A 26,899-nucleotide genomic window follows, 5' to 3' on the forward strand; every position below is an offset into this window, starting at 1 on the left:
GAATAATTAAGTCCTTCATTTATAAATATTAGTAGGCCATGAATAATAACCAGACATATGAAATGGATTCGCCACTCAAAAAAGTGGGCGAGGGGACCATTCAGAGCAAATAACCCCCAATAAAATAAAGTTAATGGGAGTAGGTAGAAAAACCTTAAATTTTTTCTTTATTCGCTGTAAGAAGTAGGAAGATAATATACAGAAAGAAAGAAAGAGACAAAAAGAAAAGAAAGAAAGATTGACTTCATTATTAATTTTTTTAAATTGTGACATGGAATTTTTTTCCTGAAGTAAAAGTGACAAATACAATTGCAGTATATTTTAGTGTGCAATATGATATATGCATGCATTAACTTAATTACAGGCAATCATTTTATAATTAACACATCCATCAACTCACATAATTTATTTCATTTTTTGGAGGTTGGGGGGGTTAAAATGCTAAAGATCTATCCACAGGAATTTCAAGTATATAACACAGTATTGTTAATGTTAGTCAACGTGCTACACATCAGAACTTGCTCATCTTCTAACTGGAAGTTTGTATCCTCTGATCCACCTCTCCCCATGTCTCCGACCCAGCCCCTGGCAACCACCATTCTACTCTGTTTTTGTGTTGTTGTTGTTGTTGTTTATTCCACATATAAGTGTGATCACTCATAATAACTCTGGGTTATTTCACTTAGCATCAGGCCCTCCAGGCTCAACCATATTGTCACAAATTAGCCTGCCCTTTTTATATAAGGTTCTCCCTGGGAACAGAAAAGAAATATTAGAAATAAAAAATATATATATTGCATGTTAAATGGGGGAAAAAAAAGAATTTTTTTTTAAAGATTTTATTTATTTATTTGACAGAGAGAAATCACAAGTAGATGGAGAGGCAGGCAGAGAGAGAGAGGGAAGCAGGCTCTCTGCTGAGCAGAGAGCCCGATGCGGGACTCGATCCCAGGACTCTGAGATCATGACCTGAGCCGAAGGCAGCGGCTTAACCCACTGAGCCACTCAGGCGCCCCATGGAATTATTTTTTAAATCATGATTGTTAATACATAAGGAGCATCCATTGTAAGCTATGCGCTTCCTTAAGTGCTTAACAGGTATTGTCATTTGCTATCCAAAATATAGTAAGTTACAAATCACTGATTATTTTTAGGCTAGGACAAGACTTGGACTTAATTCAGTGGTATCATTTGGAGCAGTTATGTGAAGTGTTATTTAGTGTATCTTTTACAATATTGGAAGTTTCCCAACTGACATTATGGTTTGCCCACGCTGTCCAATACAACAGCCAACAGCCACACGTGACCGCTAAGCACATGTAATATGGCTAATCTGAGATGTGCTAGAAGTGTACAACACACACTGGATTTTAAAGACTTAGGACACAAAAAACAATATTAAATATTATGTGTAATTTTTTATATTGATTGTATTTGGAAATACTATTTTCAATACAGAAGGCACATAATGGATATAATTAAAATCAACACCACCTGTTTAACTTTTTAATGTGACCATGAGAAAATTTTGAATTTTTGAATTATTTGAAATTATTTGAAAATTTGAAAATTTCAAATTATTAAATTACTTATTTATTTTGAATTATTTGTTTGTTTGTTTTAAGTTTATTTATTCTTAGCAATCTCTGCACCCAAGTGGGGCTTGAACTCACAACCCCAAGATCAAGAGCTGCATGCTCTACTGCTTAGCCAGCCAGGTGCCCCTAAACTCCCAGTTTTCTAAACTTTAAAGCCGGTCTTGTTTGGCCTTATTTGTGGACCAGATTTTAATGTGTAAATAATTAAGTGTACTATATTTTAAGTGAGAGTGCAGCATGAACAGATTATAAGTTTTGAAAAATGATGGCATCAATCAAATAACAAATCCATTCAGACAGCAGTTAAATTCAATTGAATAATTATTTAGATTATTTAAATATTTCAAGGGGGCTGAGAGGGACGGTTTCAGATTATTATTTAAACCCCTATTTTAATTCTAACTAGCTGGGGAATGTTGGCCAAGGCCCTTAATACCTAGGAGCCACAACATCCTCATCTATATAATCTAGAATCATGATAATAGCCCCACTTGTGTTGTTATAAAGAATAAATACAAATATGTCAGTAAAGCACCTGGTTATTTTTTCAATAAAGTTTGGTAATCTAAAACATGTAACTGTACCACCAAGATTATAATGTTTTTCCCTCTTTACAGATGAGGCTACTATGCAAACTTGTACAAGCATCAGAGTTCATAAATGCTCAGAACTAGAATGTCCCTGAACTACCTACAAACCCAAACTTATCCTAACTCCTAGTATTTTCCATCTCTCCTTGCAAACCCTTCTTTTTCTTGTTTTTAATCAACTGTTATTCAGTATCCAAGATCTGCTCTTAAAAAACTAAATTTCTAGGGCGCCTGGGTGGCTCAGCGGGTTAAGCCTCTGCCTTCGGCTCAGGTCATGATCTCAGGATCCTGAGATCGAGTCCCACATCAGGCTCTCTGCTTGGCAAGGAGCCTGCTTCCTCCTCTCTCTCTGCCTGCCTCTCTGCCTACTTGTGATCTCTCTCTGTCCAATAAATAAATAAAATATTTTTAAAAAAATTAAATTAAAAAAAACTAAATTTTTATTGAATTCTATATGATTCCAGAAAAAGGTTACAATAATAGTTTGATTGGGGGCACCCAGGTAGCTCAGTCAGTTAGGTATCCTGGGATCAAGCCCCAAATTGGCAGGGAATCTGCTTCTCCATCTCCCCCTGCCCCTCCCCCCTGCTTGTGCACTCGGTCTCGCTCTCTCTCTCAAATAAATAAATAAATAAATCTTTTTAAGATTTTTTAAAATAAATAAATAGTAGTTTGATTAGTCCTGAAATTAAAATGATGAAATACGAGAAAATTTTCTATCTTGTCAAGACAAGATAGAAAATTTTTCATTGAATCTATGTCTTCAAATTCAAAAGGCTACCAAGGGCTAGGCAAGATGTGAAAAAAATCGCTGACATTTCTCAAATCCAAAGATAAAAGGAAAATCCTATGACCTCTCAGATTTTATAAAATAAAATTTATAAAATAAAGACCATTAAAAATAATATGCAAATCACAGAAGAATAAGGTTCAAAATATCCAGTGTTGATGAGTGAATGGGGAAATAAACACTTTCAGGTTGAGTATACATTGGTTCAGTCTTTTTTTTTTTTTTTTTTTTTTAAGTGATCTCTACACCCAACACGGCACTTGAACTCACAACCCTGAAATCAAGAGTAACATGTTCTCCCAACTGAGCCAGCCAGGTACCCCCACAGGTTCAGTCTTTATGGAGTGCAAACAGCCGTATTCATAAATGTTTAAATCCATAAATTCAACTTCTAAGAACCCATCATACAGAAATACCCTTACATAGTCAAAAGAAGATCTCATGCTGTATTTGTTATCTTTAAAAATAGAAGAAAAACATGTTTGTCAATAGACAAGTGTTTAAAATATGATACATTTAGGGCACGTGAGTGGCTCTGTCAGTTAAACATCCAACTCTTGGTTTCAGCTCAGGTTATAGTCTCAGTCTTAATTAAGATCAAGCCTCACCTTGGGCTCCTGGCTCGGCAGGAGTCTGCTTGTCCCACTCTCCCCTCTGCCCCGTACCTCGTATGCACATGCCCTCCCATGTGTGCACACTCTCTCTCTCTCAAACAGATACAATCTTTAATAATAACAATAAAATAAACTATGATACATTCATAATAAAGAATACTCTGCAGCTGTTAACAAAGAGGCAATGGATGTATGGAAAGATATCCTATACCTATTAAGTGAAAAACGCAAGTTTTAGAACTATGCATATGACACAGGATTGGATTACCCAATTTTAAAACATTTGGAGTGTCCATAGTTATAAATACTTTCTTTATAGGTTTAGACATGGGGCTCCAACTTCACTGGAGTGAAGTGATTCCAAGTGCCTGGTCCTGACTACAGATCACCACTCCTGCTCCCTCTGTATTGCAGAGGGAACCAAGTGCAGATCTGAAGTTGCCTCTGAAACACACTAAGAGCCCTGAGTCTTCTAATTTCCAGTTTTCACCGGAGCCCAAAAAGACACTGAATTTTTAAAAAAGAAGAAAAAAGAGAGGATGCCTGGGTGGCTCAGTTGGTTGAGCGACTGCCTTTGGCTCAGATCAGGATCCCGGAGTCCTGGCATCGCGCTCCACATGAACTTCCCAGCTCCTCTGGGAGTCTGCTTTTCCCTCTGACCTTCTCCCCTCTCATGCGCGCTCTCTCTCTCTCTCTCTCTCTCTCTCGCAAATAAATTAAATCTTTTAAAAAATTAAAATAAGGGACGCCTGGGTAGCTTAGTTGGTTAAGCATACGCCTTCGGCTCAGGTCATGATCCCGGGGTCCTGGAATGGAGTCTGGCCTCGGCTCTTAGCTCAGCCGGGAGCCTGCTTCTCCCTCTGCTGGCCCCTCCCCCAGCTTGTGCTTGCTCACTCTCACTCTCTTGTGACAAACAAATTAATTAAATATTAAATAAATAAATAAATAAATTTTTAAAATAAAATAAAAAATAAAAAAGAAGAAAAGAGAAGATGACAAAAATGAAAAGTTATACCATTTACTACTTTCACTACCTACAAGTGCCATTGTTTGGGTTTTCAAAAAAGTATGCACCACTTTTATTTTTCTAATAGTAAAAAAAGGGTAAAAGAGATTTATAATCTCATGGTGAAGAAGGACTCACTGAACACAAATAGAAGAGGAAATCTGATCCCCTAGATGGGTAATAAGAGCAGAAATTTAAGTAAACAAATAATCACAGTATCTTTTATTTACAACCTATGGTTAGTCACAGTTTGGCACAGACACAGATACATGTTCATATGAAAAAGGAGACTTCTGAGGAACATTTTCAGATATTGGAATTAGCCCTTGGAAAAGCAGGTTTTCTATGTACATATATATACAGAAGAGTTCTTTAACGAGACCAAGTGAAGGCTTTAATCAGGACAGAAAAGATCTGGTTACATATTATAACTATGTGTTACTAGATATTCCCACATCAACATTGGAACTCTGTTTCAAAGTCAACATCTGTCTCAAAGTCAACACGTCTAAAATCTAACTCTTGTTCTTCCCACACACCTTTTCTCTAGTTGTTCCTTATCTACCTAGGCAAGTCAGAAATCAAGGCGTCACCTTTGACATATTCCATTCAGTCATCCTCATATGTAACTTACCTCAATGCTTCACCCCTTCTTTTCTTTTTGTTTTTTTTTGTTTGTTTGTTTGTTTTTTTAATTTATTTATGTGAGACAGAGGGAGAGTGCACCAGGTGGAGAAGCAGAGGAATAGAGTCCTCCTAAGCAGACATCACACTGAGCATGGAACCCAATACGGGGCTTGATCTAATGACCCTGAGCTCATGACCTAAGCTGAAACCAAGAGTCAGATGCTTGACTGACTGCATCACCCAAGTAGCCCAACTTCACCCCTTCTATAGCTTCCAAATCCACTTGTTTCCCTCCCTGGTGCAAGCAGGTATCTTCCTTCTCCTGATCTATACAGCAAGAGCCACCTAAACTCATCTCCTTATACCATTCTACCTGCCTACCCAAAACCCAACACTTTTTTTTTTTTTTTTAAGATTTTATTTCCTTGATGGAGAGAGAGTGAGAGAGCCCAAGCAGGGCGAGTGATAGAGGGAGAGGGAGAAACAGGCTCCCCACAGAGAAGAGCTCAATCCAAGGAGTCAGGAATCATGACCTGAACTGGAGGCAGATGGTTAACCAACTGGGCCACCCAGGTGCCTCCAACACTTTTAATATTACGTGCATATTGAAGCCAGAGAGGCCTTTTTGAAACGCCTGATACCCACGAGATAAATACTTGGGTAGATTCCCTGACACTCAGGATAAAGATGCAAATGCTCAAGATAAGCCATTGTGAACTGCCTTCTCTTGCCCCTACCTACCTTCCCAGCTTCATCTCAAACCACTCTCCCTTTGTTTTTAACACCCTTTTCTCTTTTTAGTAAAGATGTTATTAGTTTGAGAGAGAGAGAGAGAGCAGGAGCTGGGAAAGGTTGAGCATGGGGCTCAACCCCAGGTCCATGTGGGACTCGATCCCAGGACCCTGAGATCATGACCTGAGCCAAAGGCGACACTTAATCAACTAAGCAACCCAGGGGCCTCAGCTTTTGACATAGTTACTGCCATTGCTACTGTTTGGAGAGGTAATACAAAGTTTCAAAAGAACATTCCAGAACATGACAATGGAAAACATGGCAGCATCTCACCAGCACAGGAACATAGTTACATTACCTTTGACAATGACTCTCTATCCACTCAACTCTCTATCCACTCATCTGCCTAGCCCTGTCGGACCAACACCGGTCTGACATCAGTCACATAGGCATAGTTACAGTTCAAAGCTACAGCTGAGCTGAGGGGCTGAAAGATACCTATTTCCCAACTCACGGCTTTCCTCCAAGTTCAATCCCACTGCAGAAGACTCCTTGGAAATAGTGTTCCAGTCTCCTGCGTGGGGACTTGCTATTCTTTCCCCATTCATGTGGTTCATGTGTAACCTAGCACACATATATTCACACAGTGAAGACACAGCCTCTAGAGGGCTACACTGTGTCTCCCAAAAGGATACATCTAAGTCCTGTCCCCTGGGACCCATGAACATGACTTTATATGGAAATAGGGTCTCTGCAGATATGGTTAAGGATCCTGAGATCAGCTCATCCAGGATGGGCCTTAAATTCAATGACTGGTGTGCTTCTAAGAGAAAGGGAAGGGAGAGCATAGACAGACACCCAGACAAGGAGGGCCTGGAAAGACAGAGTTACGAAGCCACAAGCCAAGGAATATCAAGGATTGTAACAGCTAAGAGAAGAGCTAATAGAGAGAAATGGAACACGTGCTCCCAGCCTCCAGAAGGAACCAATCCTGCAGCGTCCTTGGTTTGGGATTTCTAGACCCCAGAATTGTGAAATAATAAATTTCTGTTATTTTAAGCCACAAAGTTTGTGGTCATTCTGTGGAAACAGCCCTAGGAAACTAACACATAGCCTCTGGCAGACCTGACTGGTCCAGAGTGAACATCTCACACATACACGGGTCCTTGGAAATCTGTAATCATGGCTAAGCTCAGTCTGGCTGTCCCTTAGATAGAAGAGCAATTAGCCCAGGTGCAGGTGGTGCCCTGTGGATTAGTAGCAGAAAGACTCAGTCTGCGGCAAGAGGGGAGAAACATGCAATCTGTATCCAATTCATTTCTGAGGCCTGGCTGCATCCCTGTTCTTGGGTCCTGGGGGACACCCATTTACCAAAAAAATAAAAAGCACCCTTTGAGGCTCAAATTAGTTCAAGTGGGTTTCTGTAACTCGTAGCCCAGAGAGTGCTAACACACTCAGTAACCTGCTGCCAAAAGTCCTTCAGTGAAGATCAGCTGGAACAAGTTCTTCCTTGGGAAGTTTCCAGAAAAAGCTGACTTGACTCGAGAAGCCTCTCAGTGAGAGCAGCAGAGACTTCAGGCCTCAGCTACAAGCAGAGCAGCAAGAGACAACGGAAAAAGAAACCTCAGTTTTCCCTGGGCCTAAGAGCCAAGACCCAGATCTTAACATGAAAGGGAGTTGCAGGTCAAAAATGATACTGAGTGTTCCAAGGAAATAAATAAATAAGGCCAAAGAGAAAACATTTTTGGTCAAGCTGTACAAACCCCAGTAATTAAAACCACACACGAAATTGCTTTTCTCTAGGTAAATATAGCACAGTCACTATTGTGCGTATGAATAGCACACGCCAGGTTTCCTTTGTTTGGGGGTGACTGGATTACAACATGAAACTCATGTATGCTCAGTCTCTTTTTGGAAAGACCTCAAATAATACTTGGCTCTTTGATTTTGAAATACTCCAAATATGAGGTACAAGGAAGTACCCATACTACTTTTTGGACCAGGGATGAGAATTACCAAGTGTCTGGGTTGAAGAGAATGACACAAATTATCTCTGGAGGGGGCATCCCTGGGTCTGATGGAAACAAATGGTATGAATGCGGCCAAGTCTTTTTTTCACCAGAAAGGATAATTGGTCAGCCTTAAGAACAGTAAGTCACCAGCAAACAAGGGAATGTTAAACACTAGATTAATGATCAAATCATTTTTGAAATTCATTATAAAATTATGAGAGAGAGAGAGAGAAAGAGAGAGACAAAAAAGACCAGGAAGAAAGGAAGGAAATCAAAAACAGTTCTGGGAAACCAGGCTTGCATAAATGACAAAAAAAAAATGCTTAAAAAAAAATCTAAGAAATATAATACTACTGACTGCTTGCTTGGGGAAGTTCTACATACTCATTTATCTTCTCAGTCCCAGAAAACAGCCTGATTTCTTCTGAAGCCTTTTCCCACTATAAAAGTAACATGGATTTCAGTAGTTGCTTTTCCTAAATCACCTAGAAACATCTTAGTACAAATACATGGCTCTTACAATGGAAGATTTTGAGACAAACAAAGCCTTCAATCAGATCAAGGAACTTGAAAAGAAATAGGGCAGAATGTCCTAGACGGCAAAAGTGCCTGGAATCACTTTTCTGGTTACGAGCTGCAAGCTGAAAGACATTCGGGGATTTGGGGGGAAAGAAAAAGGATTGGAGAAAAGAAAAGAACATTTGGAAACAAGCTAAACAGCTTATAGGAGTATTTAGAAGAGAAGATTGGGAAACTGACATGGTCTTAACAATTCTGTCACTCTCAGGTAAGAGTGAAATAAGCAATGATGCCCATGTAGATACGACCCTGAAACCATCTCTCAAGTTCAAGAAAAATACTGATGCCCCATGGGGCACCTGGGTGGTTCAGTCATTAAGCGTCTGCCTTCGGCTCAGGTCATGATCCCAGGGTCCTGGGATCCAGCCCCGCGTGGGGCTCCCTGCTCGGCGGGAAGCCTGTTTCTCCCTCTCCCACTCCCCGGCTTGTGTTTCCTCTCTCACTATGTCTCTTTAAAAAAGAAAAAAGTGGGGTGGGAAAAAAAAAAAAAAAGAAAAGAAAAAAGATACTGACACCCCAACTACAGATGAAAGCATGCTATGACCGGACCCCTTAAATCTTGGGGAAAACCTATGAAGCCATCCTTTCTTGACACTTCTTCTCCTGCCAAATAAAACAAAAATGGAGAAACTAAATAGTAAAGAAAAGCTTCAATAATACAAGATATGAATACTGTCTCCTCAGTTGCTAGCCATCGCCTACAAGAGAATGAAACAAGTCCACAAGGAACATAGTCATCAATAAAAGAGAAGAGCCTGAAATACAAAAACTTTTCTCATTAAATTACCCTAAATGTCAACTCCCAATAGTTCTTCAAGTCATTTTTAAACAACTTGGACCTTCATCAATTCACGATCAAAGACTCACTGAATCCATCAGCTTTAGTCAGGACCACTATGGGCATTTTTAATAGTCTATGCAAGATTTCATTAAAAAGCAGGCTTTAAGGGTGCCTGGGTGGCTCAGTCAGTTAAGCATCCGAATCTTGGATTCAGCTCATGTCATGTTCTCGGGGTTCTGGGATCGAGCCCCATCTGCACTGGGATCTGTGCTCAGTGTAGAGTCTGCTTAGCATTCTCTCTCTGCCACTCCCCTTGCCCCTTCTCTCTCTCAAACAAATAAAATCTTTTAAAAATAAAAATAAAAAGTAGGCTTTCCTTTAGGAATCTCAGAAAACAGACTTTAATCTCCCATACCTCAACACACATTATTTTCTCCAAATATATAAATCACAGGTCTCTCCCCTATTTAAAAGCAAAAAAGGCACACAAATCAGGAGCTAGTCTGGTTTATCTAGCACAGGACCATCTTCCCAAACACATTTTTAAAAGAAGGAAGGGGTTGGGGAAGCAGTTGAACTGAAATTACAGGCTGTCATGACATCTCAGTATTGAAAACGGAATACCTAGTTCTACAGGAGAGAACACTTTCTGTGCACAATCCCGTTACTAAGCAACTACAACAATGGCTGCACGAGCCTCCTAGAAGCAGGCACAGTAAAGGAGGGGAGGGGTGCGGAATCTAAGAACAGAAAAATGGAAAAACTTGCTTTGGGAATTATTATCTCAGGATAAATTCAATGTAAAAACAAAAATAAACAAAATCTAAAATAATCTAAACTTAAAACAAGCAGTTCCTTAAGAAACGAAAAAAGTACATGCTACCATGTATCATGCACTTGAATTTCAGTTTGTTTAATTTCAAAATTCACATTTTAACTGGTGATAATGATTTCCTTACTGTGTTTCCTTTGTGGTCCCCCTTCTTTCCTTCACCCTCCCTAGGGAATAATGTTTTTTCAAATTTCCTTACTGATTAAAAGAACATTTTAGACCTCTTAAATCCATTTCTTTGTTTACAGAAGCTATAAAAACTAGTTTACAATTGTTTCATGTTGCCTTTGAACCAAGAACACTCTTAGACATCAAACTATTCCTTTGAAGGGAACAGTCTCTCAAACAGAGCCAGACACTTTCCCAGCCACACCCTGAAGTTTAGACAACCAGAGCTTTGCAAATGTCAAGTCTTTTGCAAAGTTAGACTCTACAGTATAGCAGGCTCTAGACCACTATTTCTCAAATTGCAGGTTGAATGGCCCAGGCTGGGGAGAGGGCTCCCATACGCGTTCCAAGAGAATTTTAAAGACTAGATTTACAAAGGGCTGAGAAGCAGGTTATAAGGCTGGGGGAGATGACCTCACAGACCTTTCCTTCCATCTTTCCTTGTTCCTTTCAACATTTCCTGCAATGCTGAGAAAGCTCCCGAAGCTACATTCTCCATTCTACAGAAGGCTGCTTCTCACTAAGGCTACCTCCCTCCCTCTCTCAATCTCTCCCTCAGTTCCTGAAAGATGCTATGCTAGTAGGTAGGCAAAACGAAAAGATTACACTTTAGAATTATTGTTCTACGTCAAAGCTGAGCAATTACTGTATGGCTCTGTTCCCAGGGTGCCTCTACATCCTGATAAATCTCTCTTTGAAGAGAAATCCAGAGATAAGTAGAAACTTAAATGCTGGAAACTGAAGATGCAAAATATCTCAGTCAAGAAGCACAGGGAAATGACAAGTCATTCCTGCTTTTATATCCCAAAGATAAAGATGGGGGGAGTGGGGGAGGAGGGAATGTTTGCTTGATTTTTATCTCTAGTTTTATACTTTTGTGGACAGAAAAGATGCAAGATGTGATTCCAATCTCTTTTAAATTTATTGAGGGGCGCCTGGGTGGCTCAGTGGATTAAATTTATTGAGATTTGTTTTGTGGCCTAGCATGTAAGGTATTCAGGACAACGTTCCATGTACACTTGAAAAGAAATGTGTATTCCATTATTTGGGGATGGAATGTTCTGGATATATCCTGTTAGGTCCATCTGGTCCAACACATCATTCAAAACCACTGTTTCCTTGTTGAGTTTCTGTCTGGATGTTCTGTCCATTGATATAAGTGGGGTGTTACAGTCTTCTATTATTGTATTACAGTTTTCTTCCTTTATGTCTATCAATAGTTGTTTTATATATTGCTCCCATGTTGGGTGCATAAATATTTAAAATTGTCATATCCTCCTGTTAGATTGTCTCCTTTATCATTATATAGTGTTCTTCTCTGTTTCTTGTTACAGTCTTTGTTTCAAAGGCTATTTTGTGCAATGTAAGGACTGGTGCCCCAGTTTTCTTTCTTCTTCCATCTGCATGGTGAAAAGATGGTTTTGTGTGTCAGAAAATTCCCTGCACAGCATTTGAAGGAGAAGGCTGTTTGGGCCTCCTGTTTTTAATTAAATTAAATTAAATTTCTTAAATTTGATTCTCATTTTGTTTTTTTTCTAATGACAGAAACAATGCAAAGTATAGTCTTGGTAATCCTTACAAACCACAAAGCTCTGCTACTTGAAGTCAAGCAAATGAAAAAATTCTTCACACATAATTATTATCTTTACTGGCAACAATAAAGAAAAATGTCACACTTATATAACACATTTCATCATCAAATTGATTCAAAAATTAAACTGGTTCGCTTCAAGGTCTACCCTGTCTCCATCTCCCTGAGGCTTGTAAGTTAGTCAAGAACATTCTCAGACAGGAAACTTGAAAAAAAAATTTTCCCCCAGGATCTTCCAATCACTAAAATTCCTATATAGGTGGGATGCCTGGGTGGCTCAGCGAGTTAAGCAGCTGCCTTTGGCTCAGGTCATGATCCCAGGGTCCTAGGATCAAGTCCAGCATCAGGCTCCTTGCTCAGCAGGGAGCCTGCTTCTCTCTGCCTTTGCCTGCTTGTGCTCTCCTGACAAATAAATAAATAAAATCTTTTAAAAAAAAATTCCTATATAGGTTTACTATATAGGAATAAATAAAATAAAATACAAGGCTTTCTTCTATATCGTGACCATGTTTCTGATGACCCTTGAAAACTAACAGTCACCTGTATGTATCAGATTACTCATTGAAGCACTACCTATACTTGCAAAAAAAGAAATTGAGGGGTGCCTGGGTGGCTCAGAGGGTTGAGCCTCTGCCTTCGGCTAAGGTCATGGTCCCAGGGTTCTGGGATCAAGTCCCACATCAGGCTCTCTTCTTGGCCGGAGCCTGCTTCTTTCTCTTCCTCTGCCTGTCATTTCCTCTGTTTGTGCGCTCTCTCTCTCTCTCTGGCAAATAAATAAATAAAATCTAAAAAAAAAAAAAAATTTGAAAACAACAGGGAATTGGGTAAATTATGGCACATTCATACAATGGAATATTATGCAGCTCCAAAAAAATCAGAAAGCACTTTATTTTTGTTAAAGAACAGTCTCCAAGATACATATTTTCACTTAAGAATGAAAAATAAACCGTGTGCCTAATAGGCTATTTCTTTTCTTAAGGAAAAATAAACAGGTAAATTGTCAGTTATATGTACAAAAACACATTTATAAGAAAAATAAGACCGTGTAAGACTTTTGCCTCTGAGGAAAAAAACTGAAATATAGGAGTAAGACAGACACCTTGCCTCATATACCCTTTTGGAATTTTTCCATATGATTGTGTTGCTTATTTGAAAAATACATTTTTTTACTTTAATTTTTTAGACAGTGAGCAGAAAGAGAGAGAGAGAATCTTAAGCTAGGCAAAGAGCCTGATGCAGGGCTCAATCTTACAACCCTGAGATCATGACCTGAGCTGAAATCAAGAGTCAGACACTTAATCAACTGAGCCACCCAGCCACCTCCAAAATATATGCATTTTTTAAAAGATTTTATTTATTTATTTGACAGAGAGAGATCACAAGTAGGCAGAGAGGCAGACAAAGAGAGAGGAGGAAGCAGGCTCCGCACTGAGCAGAGAGCCCAATGCGGGGCTTGATTCCAGGACCCTAGGGTCATGACCTGAGCTGAAGGCAGAGGCTTTAACCCACTGAGCCACCCAGGCACCCATCCAAAATATATGCTTTTAAATTTTAAAAAATCTAAGGTTACTGACAAATTGTAACGTATACAAATGACATGCTGATTCACTCTCCACAAGGCTCATGCTTTTCACTCTTTTTTGTTTTTTTAATTTATCTGACAGAGAGAATAGAAGCAGAGGGGAGTGGCAGAGGGAGAAGCAGGCTCCCCACTGAGCCAAGAGCCAGACACAGGGATCCAGGACCCAGAGATCATGACCTGAGCCAAAGGTAGCCGCCTAACTGACTGAGCCACCCAGGTGCTCCAGCCTGTTTTTCAGTTTACAATAGTAATGACAGACTTATACTGATGTGTGAAGGACATCCTACACAGCAAAATTTTCTAACACTACCTTCTGGAATTAAAAGATATAATCTGGGGCACCTGGCTGGCTCAGCTGGTAGAGCATGCAACTCTTGATCTCAGGGCTATATTAAGTTCAAGCCCCATGTAGAGTGTGAAAATTACACAAAAATAGCATCTTTTTTTTTTTTTTAAGATTTTATTTATTTATTTGACAGACTGAGATCACAAGTAGGCAGAAAGGCAGGCAGAAGGAGAGGAGGAAGCAGGCTCCCTGCAGAACAGACAGCCCAACGTGGGGCTCGATCCCAGGACCCTGGGATCATGACCTGAGCCAAAGGCAGAGGCTTAACCCACTGAGCCACCCAGGCGCCCCCAAAAATAAAATCTTAAAAAAAAAAAAAAAAGGTATAATATAACCTGCTCTAATTATTCCTTACATAGACAGAGACATCACCCGCTGATACTTACTTCTGAATATAAACAATACAACTCCACAGTGCAAGTAGATTTTATGTTTATGTTTATGAATTCTAAGGCATCTGAAAACTAGTTAGGGGGACACAAATACTAATACCTGCATCTGAAAAAAGGGCAGAAGGCAAAATCTACACGGCCTGCTTAAAATCAACCAATAAGTTAAAAGAGAAACACATTAAAACTTAACATTTTAAAAGCCTCTTCAAAATTACTTTTTTAAAAGTATGTGTACACACATGTGCACATGTGAACAGGTACACAAGTGTGGGTCTGCACACAAAGAAAATGATTAAGTTTTTAGACATGATCAAATTCTTACTTATTCAGAAATATTTGGTCATCTAATTACTGTCCAAAAATGTGCTCAATATGAAAATATAGGTTTAAAAAAAATACTGTGAAAGATCAAGTAGCCCAGCTGGGAAGAGAGATATTATCTGGCCAGGAGAGGTGACATGGAGCTGAACCTTGAAGAATGAAGGAGATTGTGTCAGAAAACAGGAAGAAACCCTCCATGCAGAAGTGGAGCTCACGCACAGGCTCAGGAACAGGGAAGGGCTGTGTATGGCTGGAGAAGAGGGTTCATGGCAGAAAACTCAGGCTGAACAAAAAGCTGGAGCTAGTCTGGGAAAGGGCAAGTATACCACGCTAAAGGGTTTGAGTTTCTGACTAGAGACAGCACACTACAAAGAAAACTCAAGGTTCCTAAAAAATACACAAAGAGGATCTAAAAGAACAAAATAAGATTTGTGAAGAAAGATGAAAAGGCCAGAGGTTATTCAACCTAGCCAACTCTAAGCCCAGGATGCCATCTTCCACAGATAGGACAATGACAGCTGTATTCCTTCTCCATGGAAAGCAGAAAAAAAAAGATTAGGTGTCCACCTCTGAGGACACTATGATTAAAAAAAAAAAAAAAAACAACAACACAAGGAGAGGGACACCTGGGGGGCTTGGTCGGTTCAGCGTCTGCCTTCGGCTCAGGTCATAATCTCAGGGTCCTGGGATCAAGTCTCGCATGGGGCTCTTGGCTCCGTGGGGAACCTGCTTCTCCCTCTCCCTGCCGATCTGCCCACTTACACTCTCTCTCTCTCTCTGTCAAATAAATAAATAAAATCTTAAGGGGGGAAAAAAAAGAATGGTGCCTCAGAAAGCACTGGAGGCTTAACTACAGCAAATGACCACAAATTCCAAGACTATAGCGTTTAAATTGGCACATACGAAATATCAACTGCGTGACATCGTAAGGGAAAGAAAAACAACTGGCAAGTAGAGTGAATGTTGACATTTAATGGCAAATCAGTGACTTTTTTTCCTAAAAATGTGTTTTACTGATTAAACATGAAGGAAAGAATACCTGGTCGATGGCATCAGGTTGAGTATCCCATTGAGCACATAGTCAAACTCTGCATGATCCTGAGCGACAAGGGCCACCAGGCCTTCACAGCAGCCCGTTCGAACCACCACATTATCACTGCAACACTTCTCCCAAAGCAAGTTCAAAGCTGGAGTCTGAAAACAAACCAGTGATCAAAAGACACAACCAATGAGCAGCAAAGGCATGGACAACCCAGACATTCATCGAAGCGTAATTTGTTCACAGTGGGCTAGCTTTCCCATACAAAGATGATGCTGTTGTCCCACCATTTGTAGAATAAACTAGAGTCGGTTCTCTGGGAGAGATAATGGATGTGTTCTGATACAGCCACTCTCGCCCATCTGGTGTCCCGGCTGCAGAATAAGGCTGGCTGCAAACAGGGGTATAACTTGAGTTTAAGCAACCCAAGGAAACTGACAGGGGATCAAAACAAAGGCCTGGCTCTCACACAGAGCTCCAACCAAGCCCTTGAACCAGACACCATCAATATCAGCTTAGCAGTTAGTCTAGGCTGAACTTCGTCCCAATCATGCCTGTGGTTTAAGCCCAAAATGCAACAACATTTTCAGAAAGTGTTTCTGCTCTCCTACCAGCAATCTTTACCACTTACATGCACCCCACATCCCCGACAATGCACCTGCCTCAATTTACTGAAGTCTAACGTGAGTCCAGAGGAAAGATAGTAAAGGGGGGAACAACAAGCTGCTATTTCCATGGTTTCCAACAAATGCCTAGAAAACTGCTGTGGTCAAGAAAGAAACTGACTTGGGACACCTGGGTGGCTCAGTCAGGTAAGCTTCTGCCTTCAGCTCAGGTCATGATCCCAGGGTCCTGGGATCGAGCCCCGCATCGGGCTCCCTGCTCAGCAGGAAGCCTGCTTCTCCCTCTCCCACTCCCCCTGCTTGTGTTCCCTCTCTCACTGTGTCTCTCTCTGTCAAATAAATAAATAAAAATCTTAAAAAAAAAAAAGAAAAGAAAGAAAGAAAGAAACTTGACTTTTTGCCCCCTCAGACCATAAATCTGTCATGTTTGATAGAGAAGTACCAGAAGGGAACATAAGTAAATGTAAGATCTTTATTTTGAAAAATCCTATGAAAGCAGAGCTTCTACCTTTCAGAACATCCTCAAGAATCCATGACCCACCCCACCAGAAGAGCATGACTAATGATAAACCATATTTGAATGTATTGTGGGTTAGTAAAGTCCATTTATATTTACATGCGGTTTGGGTTTTGTTTTGCTTTCTTTTGTTTTTTTAAAGAACATCATGAAGCTATTTTTCCCTCTTCCTGACATAAGTTACTAGAAAAATATATAATTTGAGGGAAAAAAACAAGGTTCCTCATCTCCCACAGAATAAAGAGTGAAAATCAACATCATATTGTGCTCACTTGCCCACAGTAGCTGGCTCTGAGAGCCTTTTCAGTCTTAGGATCGCACTATAACAGAATACAGTTAACAGTCAGTACAGGAAATAAATATTTATATTTCTGTTCTTTTACTCAGAAGGAAATTTTATTCACCTGTATGGCCAATATCAAAGGGTTCCATATGTCATTACTCCATTATAAACCAGAAAAATAGGGGCGCCTGGGTGGCTCAGTGGGTTAAAGCCTCTGCCTTCAGCTCAGGTCATGATCCCAGGGTTCTGGGATCAAGCCCTGCATTGGGCTCTCTGCTCAGCAGTGAGCCTGCTTCCTCCTCTCTCTCTGCTTGCCTCTCCGCCTACTTATGATTTCTATCTGTCAAATAAATGAATAAAATCTTAAAAAAAAGAAAAACAGAAAAATAAAGGAATAAAAAAACCCTTGCTTCAGGTATTACTATGCCCTCATGGAAGTGTGCATACATTTACTAATAGAAGAGAAAACAGTTAAGTCATAGGGATTTGACATTCAGTAAATCCCAGCTGTTTAAGTAAAACCATTAGATCACCTCTGAGTACATAATGTGATTATAGACAGGATTAAGATGAGGGTTCTCAGAAAACCTAATTTATATGACTACATACAAATACCAGATAAATGCCAATTAGTGAAATTTGCCTCTACACTGATTTCAACATGGCAGCAGAAGCTGGAAAGAGATGTGACTTGGGAGTAGCTAATCAAAAGCAATGTGAAGGGGTTAAAAAAAAAAAAAAAAGCAATGTGAGAGAAAGGAAATCAATTATTTCTGTTGGGAAAAAAAAAATCTTATTTCCATCATCTACATTCTCCACAGAGTTTACCTGAGAGCACCCACTCAAGTGGAGTCTCCAACCAGCAGGTCAAAATCTACAACACTGGCTGACCAAAACCCAAGTGGTCTGCATCTCAGGAAGTGGAGTACTGCTTCAATCCTAGCATTCTCTGTCCTATGCACGGTAATTTTCCTTCAGCTCCAAGTTCCAAAGCATGACCTTTCCAACTCAGAACTCATACTTGGGCCATCTGAAAGTAGGAGAAATCTCCTCCATAGCAGAAAGCTGCTATGTTCACTTTCTCCATTAAACAAAAAGATTCCCTCAGAGGTAATGCTAACTACCTTGTCTAAGGCATGCCTACCTCATCCCACCCATGCTCCTTTTCACTAAAGTCACAGAATACTCCCCTTCCTCACCCCCTCCATATCTCACTCCCCAAATCTGCTGTAACCAATTTTAAATTATAAAGAATTCAGAAGAAGAACTTAGCAAACCAAAAAACAAACAAACAAACAAACAAAACCAGTTCAAGATCATTTCTACAGTGACCTGAAACAGAAGGCATGCCTATGTGCAGCTGGGAGCAGTTATCTGAAGAGAACTCAAGCACGAAGGTGAATACAGACCTGGTTTGTCGATTGGTGGATCTTTTCTGAAAACCCATTTTCCTTCAGGACTGCAGCAATAAGATGACCCACAGCCTTAAAAAAAAAAAAAAAAAAAAAAAAAAAATCAACAGATCTCTCCAGTTAGTGCATTTGAAGGTAACTCCTGTCAATACAAGTTGATATGGGAAAAAAAAAGAATACTAGGTGATTGGAGTATGAGTGTGCCAACCAGTCAAGTGGTAATAAAATTCCCATTCATTTGAGAGTGTGCTCTGTGGAAGGCACTGAATTAGGCATTCTACATACATAATTTCTTAGCTTCATAACAACTCTCAAGGTAGGCATTTTTATCCCAATAAGCAAACTACAGTTCATAGATGTTAAGAAAATTGCCAGATTTTCAGTACAAATTGCTGTCACTTAGCATTAGAAGATAATGTGAGATTGCTTCATCCATTAAACTGGGAGACAAATGAGAAACTCCACAGCTTTTAAAATCATTTTTTCATCTAAATGAAATCCATCATGCTTCATCATGCCCTTAATGAAGATGGAGAAAACTCATCCCCATTTTTATGACCATAGCCCATACAGATCTGAGCCAGTACCACAACCCTTCTCTTTCGCTTAGGCCTATGATTTAATTTCTTTATTATTTTCTTATAGGTTTTAGCCCTTGCAAAAGCTTTTAGTCTCATAAATTTCTAATATGTTCCCATATCCTGCTTTGGTCAAAAAGCCCAAAATTAAATCTAAGACTCTATTTCTAGAGGACTGTTGATGACAAATACATAAGTATCATTCCTTCCTACCACCTCAACTCCATTCCCCTGGTTCTTCACCCCTCCCCAGCACTGCTCTGCTGCCTTACAGCCATAGGCCAGCAACAATGACAGTCCTCCTACGTATGGGCTGGAAAAAACTCTCCAACTGCACCAAGTGTTGATCCTGCACTTGGACTGACATATGATACATCTGGGGGTTGCTGTCAGTCTTGAAGTCTCCAGAAAAGCTCACACAAAAACAAAGCATCTCCCCCACTTCATTTCTTTTCGTATTTCACACCTTGGAAATGCTTTAAGACCTCGATGCTTGATGATCTCAGTTTTGTAATATAAATCACTCAATGACATGAATATTACGTTTAGATCAATTAACTGTCTCTTACCTCCTAGTTCAAGGGAAATTAACAAGAACTGAAGACCAGTGAACAGCTTTGGTGGCTGTTTACAAAATACACCATATTTCATTGAATGCAACCATCCATCAACAGCGAGAGGCACCATTATTTTATTTCTACTACTAAGGAAGAAAGGCTGCCCATTAACCTATGTTACATAATGTGCCTTATGATTTAGAGTTTTGATTTTATATTAGCGAAAGAGTTCCTTTAGAAAAATCACGGCCAAGTTCACAATGGTGCGGGCAAGACCAGCTGTGTAAAAACTGCTGCCACAAATTACTAGATGCAACCCAATTTCCAAGATGCTAAAATGTGGAAAAAATGTGTGTGAATCAATGAAATATGGTGCTAACACTGAGCAACAGTTACAAAAGAACAATAAGTATTCAGAGAGAACAGGGCACAATTGCACATAAAACCACAACAGGGACCAAAAAAAAAAAAAAAAAGAAAGAAAAGCTCCCATTCATGTTTAGAAAAAAAAGGACTAAAAGAAGATCAGCTTACTGACAAACATCCCCCCACCAGATCCAACTTCTCTAGTTTGCCTTTCTGTGTATCCTACTAACAAATCAGAGAATACAGGCTAAACTGATTTTAAAGCACAAAGTCCAAGGATAAGTGACCCTGTATTGCTACTTAAGTTTTCCATAATACAATAGCTGAAAGAGACATTCTCCATCCATGAACTCATACATATACACTTCTCACTTAATTTAACAGTAACACACACACAGGCACTTCTCAGTTATCTATGCTAATGAAGGGACTCCAGGCACAGAAAATAGAAACTGTGGACAGTATCCTCTTCATCCTCCTCTTCACGGTAAGGACCTGTGCTGTACAGGACAGGACTCCAACCCAGTCAGGTAGAAGGGAATCTTGCATAAGGAGTGTTCTACTCCTCATGGAAGGGTTCCCCACTACCCAGCTAGGTCAATTCCCACAGCAGGCATCTCCGGAGAAAACTTGCTGAAAGCGTCCAACAGGCTGTATACGCTGTTCGGTCTTGGAGCTGGCTTCTGCTGGTCGCCTGGTTTCACTCTCGCAAGAAAAGACAGCAAGCTATTACGGCACCTTGACCAACCAAAATGCTTCTAGTTAGTGCAAGGCCAACCAGAAAACCACTTTTGGTTGAATCCTAATAACAAAAAATCTCTCAAAATAAATTATCACCAAGCCCTGCCTGTATTACTACATACATCAATTTTTTTTTTTTTTTAAATCCAGGGTATCTTACTTACTGAATGTTGGTTATTACAGTAAAAATCCCTTACTCTTTATAGTTGTACAGGGATAAAATAGACCATTTTAAGTATCAATCTCTCATACTCCATAGATGTGTAACCATTTATTTCTATTCCCCAAAATTCATTGTAGACTTAAAAAAAAATACAGATCTAAGGGCCTCCTAAATAATCAAGGTTTTATTATGTCTAAGAAGAAAAGTATGATATAAACAGAAACCGAAACTGGGGGCACCCGGGTGGCTCAGTCAGGTAAGTGTCTGCCTTCAGCTCAGGTCATGATCTCCGGGTCCTGGAACAAGCCCCACGTCAGGCTCTCTACTCAGCGGGAAGACTGCTTCTCCCTCTATGCTCTCCCCCTCTCTCTCTTTCTCTCAAATAAATAAATAAAATCTCTTAAAAAAAAAAGAAGAAGAAGAAGCTGAGATTGGTCAATTTCAAATATTCACCTTCCTATGTCACATATAAATTTTCAGCGTTTTTTATTTAATTTTTTAATATAATCTTTACAAGATATGAGGGCACTTGGGTGGCTCAGTCGGTTAAGCAGACAACTCTTGGTTTCCACTTGGGTCATGGGACCGAGCCCCATGTCGGGCTCTGTGTTCAGTGCAGAGTCTGCTTCAGATTCTCTGTCCCTCTCCCTCTCAAACAAATAAGTAAAATCTAAAAAAATAATAATAATAAAATAAAGTAACCTCTGCACCCAAAGTGAGGCTCAAACTTATAACCCTAAGATCAAGATTAGCATGCACACCAACATGAGGAGCCAGCCAGGTGCCCCTCAAACATAAATTTTCAAATTAACTAATATAAAAGTTAATAAAGCAATAAGTATGTAGAATCCTTTATGTAGAATAAAATACTTAATGTTAAAACTGTGAAGTTCTACTAACAATCCACCAAAGCATTGCATTTGTTACCATGAAGCAAAAATAATTAAATATATAAAAATTACCTGTGATTGGATAAGAGAATTTGGAAATTCAAACCTTTTCCTGATATCGTCTGACATTTTTGCTCCTCTTACATGTATATAAGACGACTCTGTAATCAAAAGAAAAGATTTGTTAGTCTGGAAAAGGCTTTCAAACCAATTATTCCTCAAATAACATAAAAGTAATTCATTCCAAAGACACCAACGGAAATAAAGCATAGGGCTCTGCACCATAATTGCTGGCGTACGATCACCAACCACTCCTGCCCACAAATGCCATGACTGATACATAAACTAAAATGCTCAACCACTCTTGGTTTTTCCCATTAGAGCAAATTCTGGAACAGATTAATTCACACTATGGAAACACCCAAAAAAATCCCAAAAGCTCCAGCCTAAATAACAGGATTTTAAAAGTTCAACCACATGTTTGAAATAGAAACTCTTTCAAAGATCAAAACTTCTAAGAGAGAAAGAATCACATTTTTGCAAAATTATTTAAACTCTACCACGGTCTGGGTACAAGGTTTCATTTAAACACTCATCTAACTGCTGGTGACAAGTGTGAAGCCTAGGTGAGCTTTTTTCAGGGGGTAGAGAAATGACCTAGAAACTCACACACTGAAACAGATTGCTTGTCTGCTAAAAGAGGAAGCAATTAGCACCAACTTTTAATATTTCCATCACACCTCTCATTCCTACTGGGCTGTCAAGAAAGGAAAGAAAAGAAAAGGAAAGGAAAAGAAAGAAAAGAAAAAGAAAGGAAAAGGAAAAGAAAAGGAAATGGGAAAGGCAAGGCAAGAGAAAAGACAAGAGAAGAAAAGAGAAAGAAAGAAAAATGTTTTCAAGTATGCAAAATGGATGGAGGAGGGCAAGGTCAAGAGAAGGCTCTGAAGTACTGAAAGGATTTCCTAAGGACCTCAATTCATCCAGTCCATGCAGTCCTGAACCCACCAAACTACACTACTTTGAAAAAATAGGTGCTATTAGTGGGTTAAGCATCCCACTCTTAATCGCTTGATCTCAGGGAGTTCAAGCCCTGTGTTGGGCTTCATACTGGGTATGGAGTCTACTTAAAAATATTTACATATATATTAAAAAAAAATTCCAGGTAGTCCAGGTTACCCTATATAAATAATACACAGCGAAAAAAAGTTCTCCTGCTCTCACAAACGGAGGTGCCTTGTGTTGAACGCAAGGCTCTACTACTTTCCTCCCTTTCCTCCAAAACTACACTCTCTGAATGGATGGATCATTCATCCTAGCCTTCTTCTTCAATATCTAGGGCCAACTTTACGCCCCTGAATTTGACACCTCGTAGCACTGAAACAGCTTCAAAGACTGCAAATTATGTCTGCTAGCAAAATCTACTCGGTAGTTTATGAAGGTCAAAATTTGCTCAACTTTCCAGATGTGTCCATCTCCTCCTTCTTGGAATTTTCTGCTCCCTGGAATTCTGTAAGATATCAGAACACCATTTCCCAAAGTGTGTCCCCAGGAAACCTAGGATGAAGACATCCAGGTTTTTTTTTTTGTTTTTTTTTTTTTTTAAAGATTTTATTTATTTATTTGACAGACAGAGATCACAAGCAGGCAGAGAGGCAGGCAGAGAGAGAGGAGGAAGCAGGCTCCCTGCTGAGCAGAGAGCCCGATGTGGGGCTCGATCCCAGGACTCTGAGATCATGACCTGAGCCGAAGGCAGCGGCTTAACCCACTGAGCCACCCAGGCGCCCCGACATCCAGGTTTTGTAGGGAATATATATTAGCACCTTAATGTTCATTCACTCATTCACTCAAATACTTACTAGCTGCCTATTGGGTGTCAGGCACTGCTCAGTGTGCTTAGGCAACTTCCAGAAACAGAACAGACAAAAATCCCTCCACTCATGGAGCTTAGGATATTACAGAAACGCTTTCTGTTTTAAATATGGCAACCAGGGTCAGTCTCTTCTGCAGAGGATGACATTTGGTGAGTCGCCATACAGATGTCTGGGGGAAGATATCACAGACACAGTGAACAGTGAGTGAAAAACCCAAAGCGCATCAAGTGCTTAAGGCCAGGGCTTGAAAAGAACAAAGAAAGGAGCCAAGAGTGAAAGAGGCACCTGGGCAACTTAGTCATTAAACGTCTGCCTTTGGCTCAGGTCATGATCCTGGGGTCCTAGGATGGAGTCCCATGTCGGGCTCCCAGCTCCTCGGGAAGCCTGCTTCTCCCTCTCCCTCTACTCCTCCCCCTTCACTCATGCTCTCTCTCTCTCTCTCATAAATGAATAAAGGCTTTAAAAAAAATTGAATGAAGGAAGAACAAAATGGAAAATCAGAAAGTCAGTAAGAGGTCAGATCACAGGGACACCTGGGTGGCTCAGAGGTCAAGCATCTGCCTTCAGCTCAGGTCATGATCCCAGTGTCCCAGCACTGAGTTGCTCCAAATATGGTTCCTTGTTCAGCAGGGAGCCTGCATCTCCCTCTGCCTGCCACTCCCCCGGCTTAATGCCCTCTCTCCGACTCACATATAAATAAATCAAATCTAAAAAAAAAAAAAAGAAGCAGAAGAAGAAGTCAGTTTATAAAATGCCATGCAGGTCACCAGAAGGACTAATGTATCTGTCCCCAGTGACATGGTAAGCTGGTACTGAAAAAGAGTGGTAAGATTTTAACAGAATCACCTGAGATGAAGAGTGCTCAGATTCTAGATACATTTGAAGGTAGAGTCAATGTGGTAGCTGATGACTGGTTGAAAGTATAGAAGAAAGGGTCAGAGATGACTCCAAAGTGTTTGATCTGAGCACCTTTAATTTTAATGTTAATTCCTTTGGGCATTTTATACATTAAACAAAACAATTTATATATCACTTACCATGGATGTTTTACTAAGAGAAAAAGACGGAGTTGCCATCAACTGAGAGAGGGAAACCAGTTTTGTGGGGGAAAGCTGGGAAACTTGCCAGTTTCAGATGTCTAACAGATATCCAAAAGGAGAGGTCAGGTAGAAAGCTGAATACATGAATCTACAATTGAAGAGACAGATCTTAGCTAAAGATATAAATGATGATGCACATTAATTATAGAATCTGAGAGGTATTAAAGCAAGAAGTCTGATTAACTTTGCTTAACTCAGAGTTTACCAAATTTATCTGATCATGGCACCCTTTTTTCTAGAAATATCTGGTAACAGTCTATACAACCAGCCCTTCCTGGGACACACACTGGGAAACTGTTCTACCAACTCCAACTCCTCTGTCCATTCCACTTCCTGCACCCCATCTTCCTTACTGCTGCCAAGTTCCCTGCCTTGTGCTCTCTCCCCTCATGGAAACTCTCCCAGAGCCCAGCCCATACCCCCAAACCCATCCCTGCTCTCTTTTATAAAGCCAGCAATTGGAGATGTCAAAAAGGAAGCGCATATTGGGGTACCTGGCTGGCTCAGTCGGAAGAGCACACAACTCCTGATCTCAGAATTGTGAGTTCGAGCCCCATGTTAGATACAGAAAGTGCTTAAAAAAAAAAACAAAAAACACTTCATGAAAATGTGCTCAACATCACTCAGCACCAGGGAAATACAAATCAAAACCACAGTGAGATACCACCTCACACCAGTCAGAAAGGCTAAAATTAACCAGTCAGGAAACAACAGGTGTTGGCGAGGATGCAGAGAAAGGGGAACCCTCCTACACTGTTGGTGGGAATGCAAGCTGGTGTGTCCACTCTGGAAAACAGTGCCGAGGTTCCTCAAAATGCTGAAACTACTACTAGGTATTTACCCAAAGAATACAGACATTGTGATCTGCACCTGCACCCCAATGTTCATAGCAGCAATATCCACAACAGCCAAACTGTGGGAAGAGCCCAGATGCCCATCCACAATGAATGGATAAAGAAGATGTGGTATGTACATACAATGGAATATTACTCAGCCATCTAAAAAGATGAAATCTTACCATTTACATCAGTGTGGATGGAACTGGAGGGTATTACGCTGAGGGAAATAAGTCAATCAGAGAAAGACAATTATCACATGGTACCACCCATATGTGGAATTTAAGAAACAAAACAGAGGATCATTAGGGGAAGGGAGGGGAAAAATAAGACAAGATCAGAGAGGGAGACAAACACTTTTAACTATAGGAAACAAACTAAGTTGCTGGAGAGGGGTAGATGGGGAAACTGGGTGATGGGCATTAAGGAGGGCACATGATGTAAAGAACATTGGGTGTTATATAAGACTGATGAATCACTGACCTAAACTTCTGAAAGTAATGATATACTATATGTTAACCAATTGAATTTAAATAAGTTTTAAAAAGATCTTTAAATAGGAAGAAAGGAAGGGAGTTGGGGAAGGAAGGAGAACCTATCTTCTCTCACAAACACATTTGGCATTTCGGTTCCACTGCTCCCAGTTCTCTCAAGAGTTCCTTGCTTCCTCTGCAGCCATTCAGTCACAAAGTCGCTTTCATCCCTCCCCGCACCTGAGAGCCTACCTCTCCTCCCCATTTCTACCCTCCCCAGACCAGCTCCTCCACTCAGCTCACTTCAGTAACTGCTTAGTCCCGGGGACCTCCACGCATGAGCAGATCCCTACACTGCCGTCAGACTAATTGTCCTAAAGCACAATTTCCATCACATTGTTTCCCTGCGAAGACTTCAGAGGTTTCACTAGCCCGTCAGATTAAAGGCACATTCTGATTCCTCACCTTTAAGCCCTCCATCAAGCATTCTCTCCCAGTCGGCTTCATCGTCACCGCTGTCTGATTTCAGCTGGGCTACAATGGCTTTCAAATTAGTCCCCTGTTGCTCAAAATGTACTCATTCCTAAGGAATTTTGCTTATGCTGTTTTTGCCCCCATAAAATGCCCTTCTATGTTCCCTCTATTTAAAGATGAAATTTCCTTCATAGACCATCTTGGCTGCTAAGCCTTTTCCAAGTAGCCACATGTTCTAGAAGTCACCTTGTTTTACATTATTTCAGTGCTTTGACTGGCACATACCATCCTGTAACTGTTTGCATTGGGAATGGAACTACTTCTTTTTCTAAAGAGTCAGACAGCAAACTACTCAATCTACTACCGTAGCATACATGCAGCCATAGCTGTGCCCTGATAAAACTTTTCTGAAAAG

The 26,899-nt window shown here is 40.2% G+C and overlaps 1 protein-coding gene across 2 annotated transcripts in view; it reads right to left on the reverse strand.

Annotated features, from left to right (window-relative positions):
- Nucleotides 1–26,899, reverse strand: part of FOCAD (focadhesin) — a 314,072-nt gene that overhangs the window by 258,755 nt on the left and 28,418 nt on the right. Inside the window, exons 2-5 of one of the 2 annotated variants that reach the window (XM_059143296.1) lie at nt 24,639–24,789; nt 21,803–21,891; nt 18,433–18,507; nt 15,601–15,755 (exon numbers count right to left, since the gene is read on the reverse strand). In XM_059143296.1, coding sequence (XP_058999279.1) covers nt 15,601–15,755; nt 18,433–18,507; nt 21,803–21,859 — 287 coding nt within the window. In that variant the 5' untranslated portion in view covers nt 21,860–21,891; nt 24,639–24,789. The remainder of the gene's footprint in view (nt 1–15,600; nt 15,756–18,432; nt 18,508–21,802; nt 21,892–24,638; nt 24,790–26,899) is intronic. The other variant, XM_059143295.1, reaches the window with a different exon arrangement.

The sequence above is a fragment of the Mustela lutreola genome, chromosome 12, assembly GCF_030435805.1.
Source record: "Mustela lutreola isolate mMusLut2 chromosome 12, mMusLut2.pri, whole genome shotgun sequence".
NCBI classification, from domain to species: domain Eukaryota; kingdom Metazoa; phylum Chordata; class Mammalia; order Carnivora; family Mustelidae; genus Mustela; species Mustela lutreola.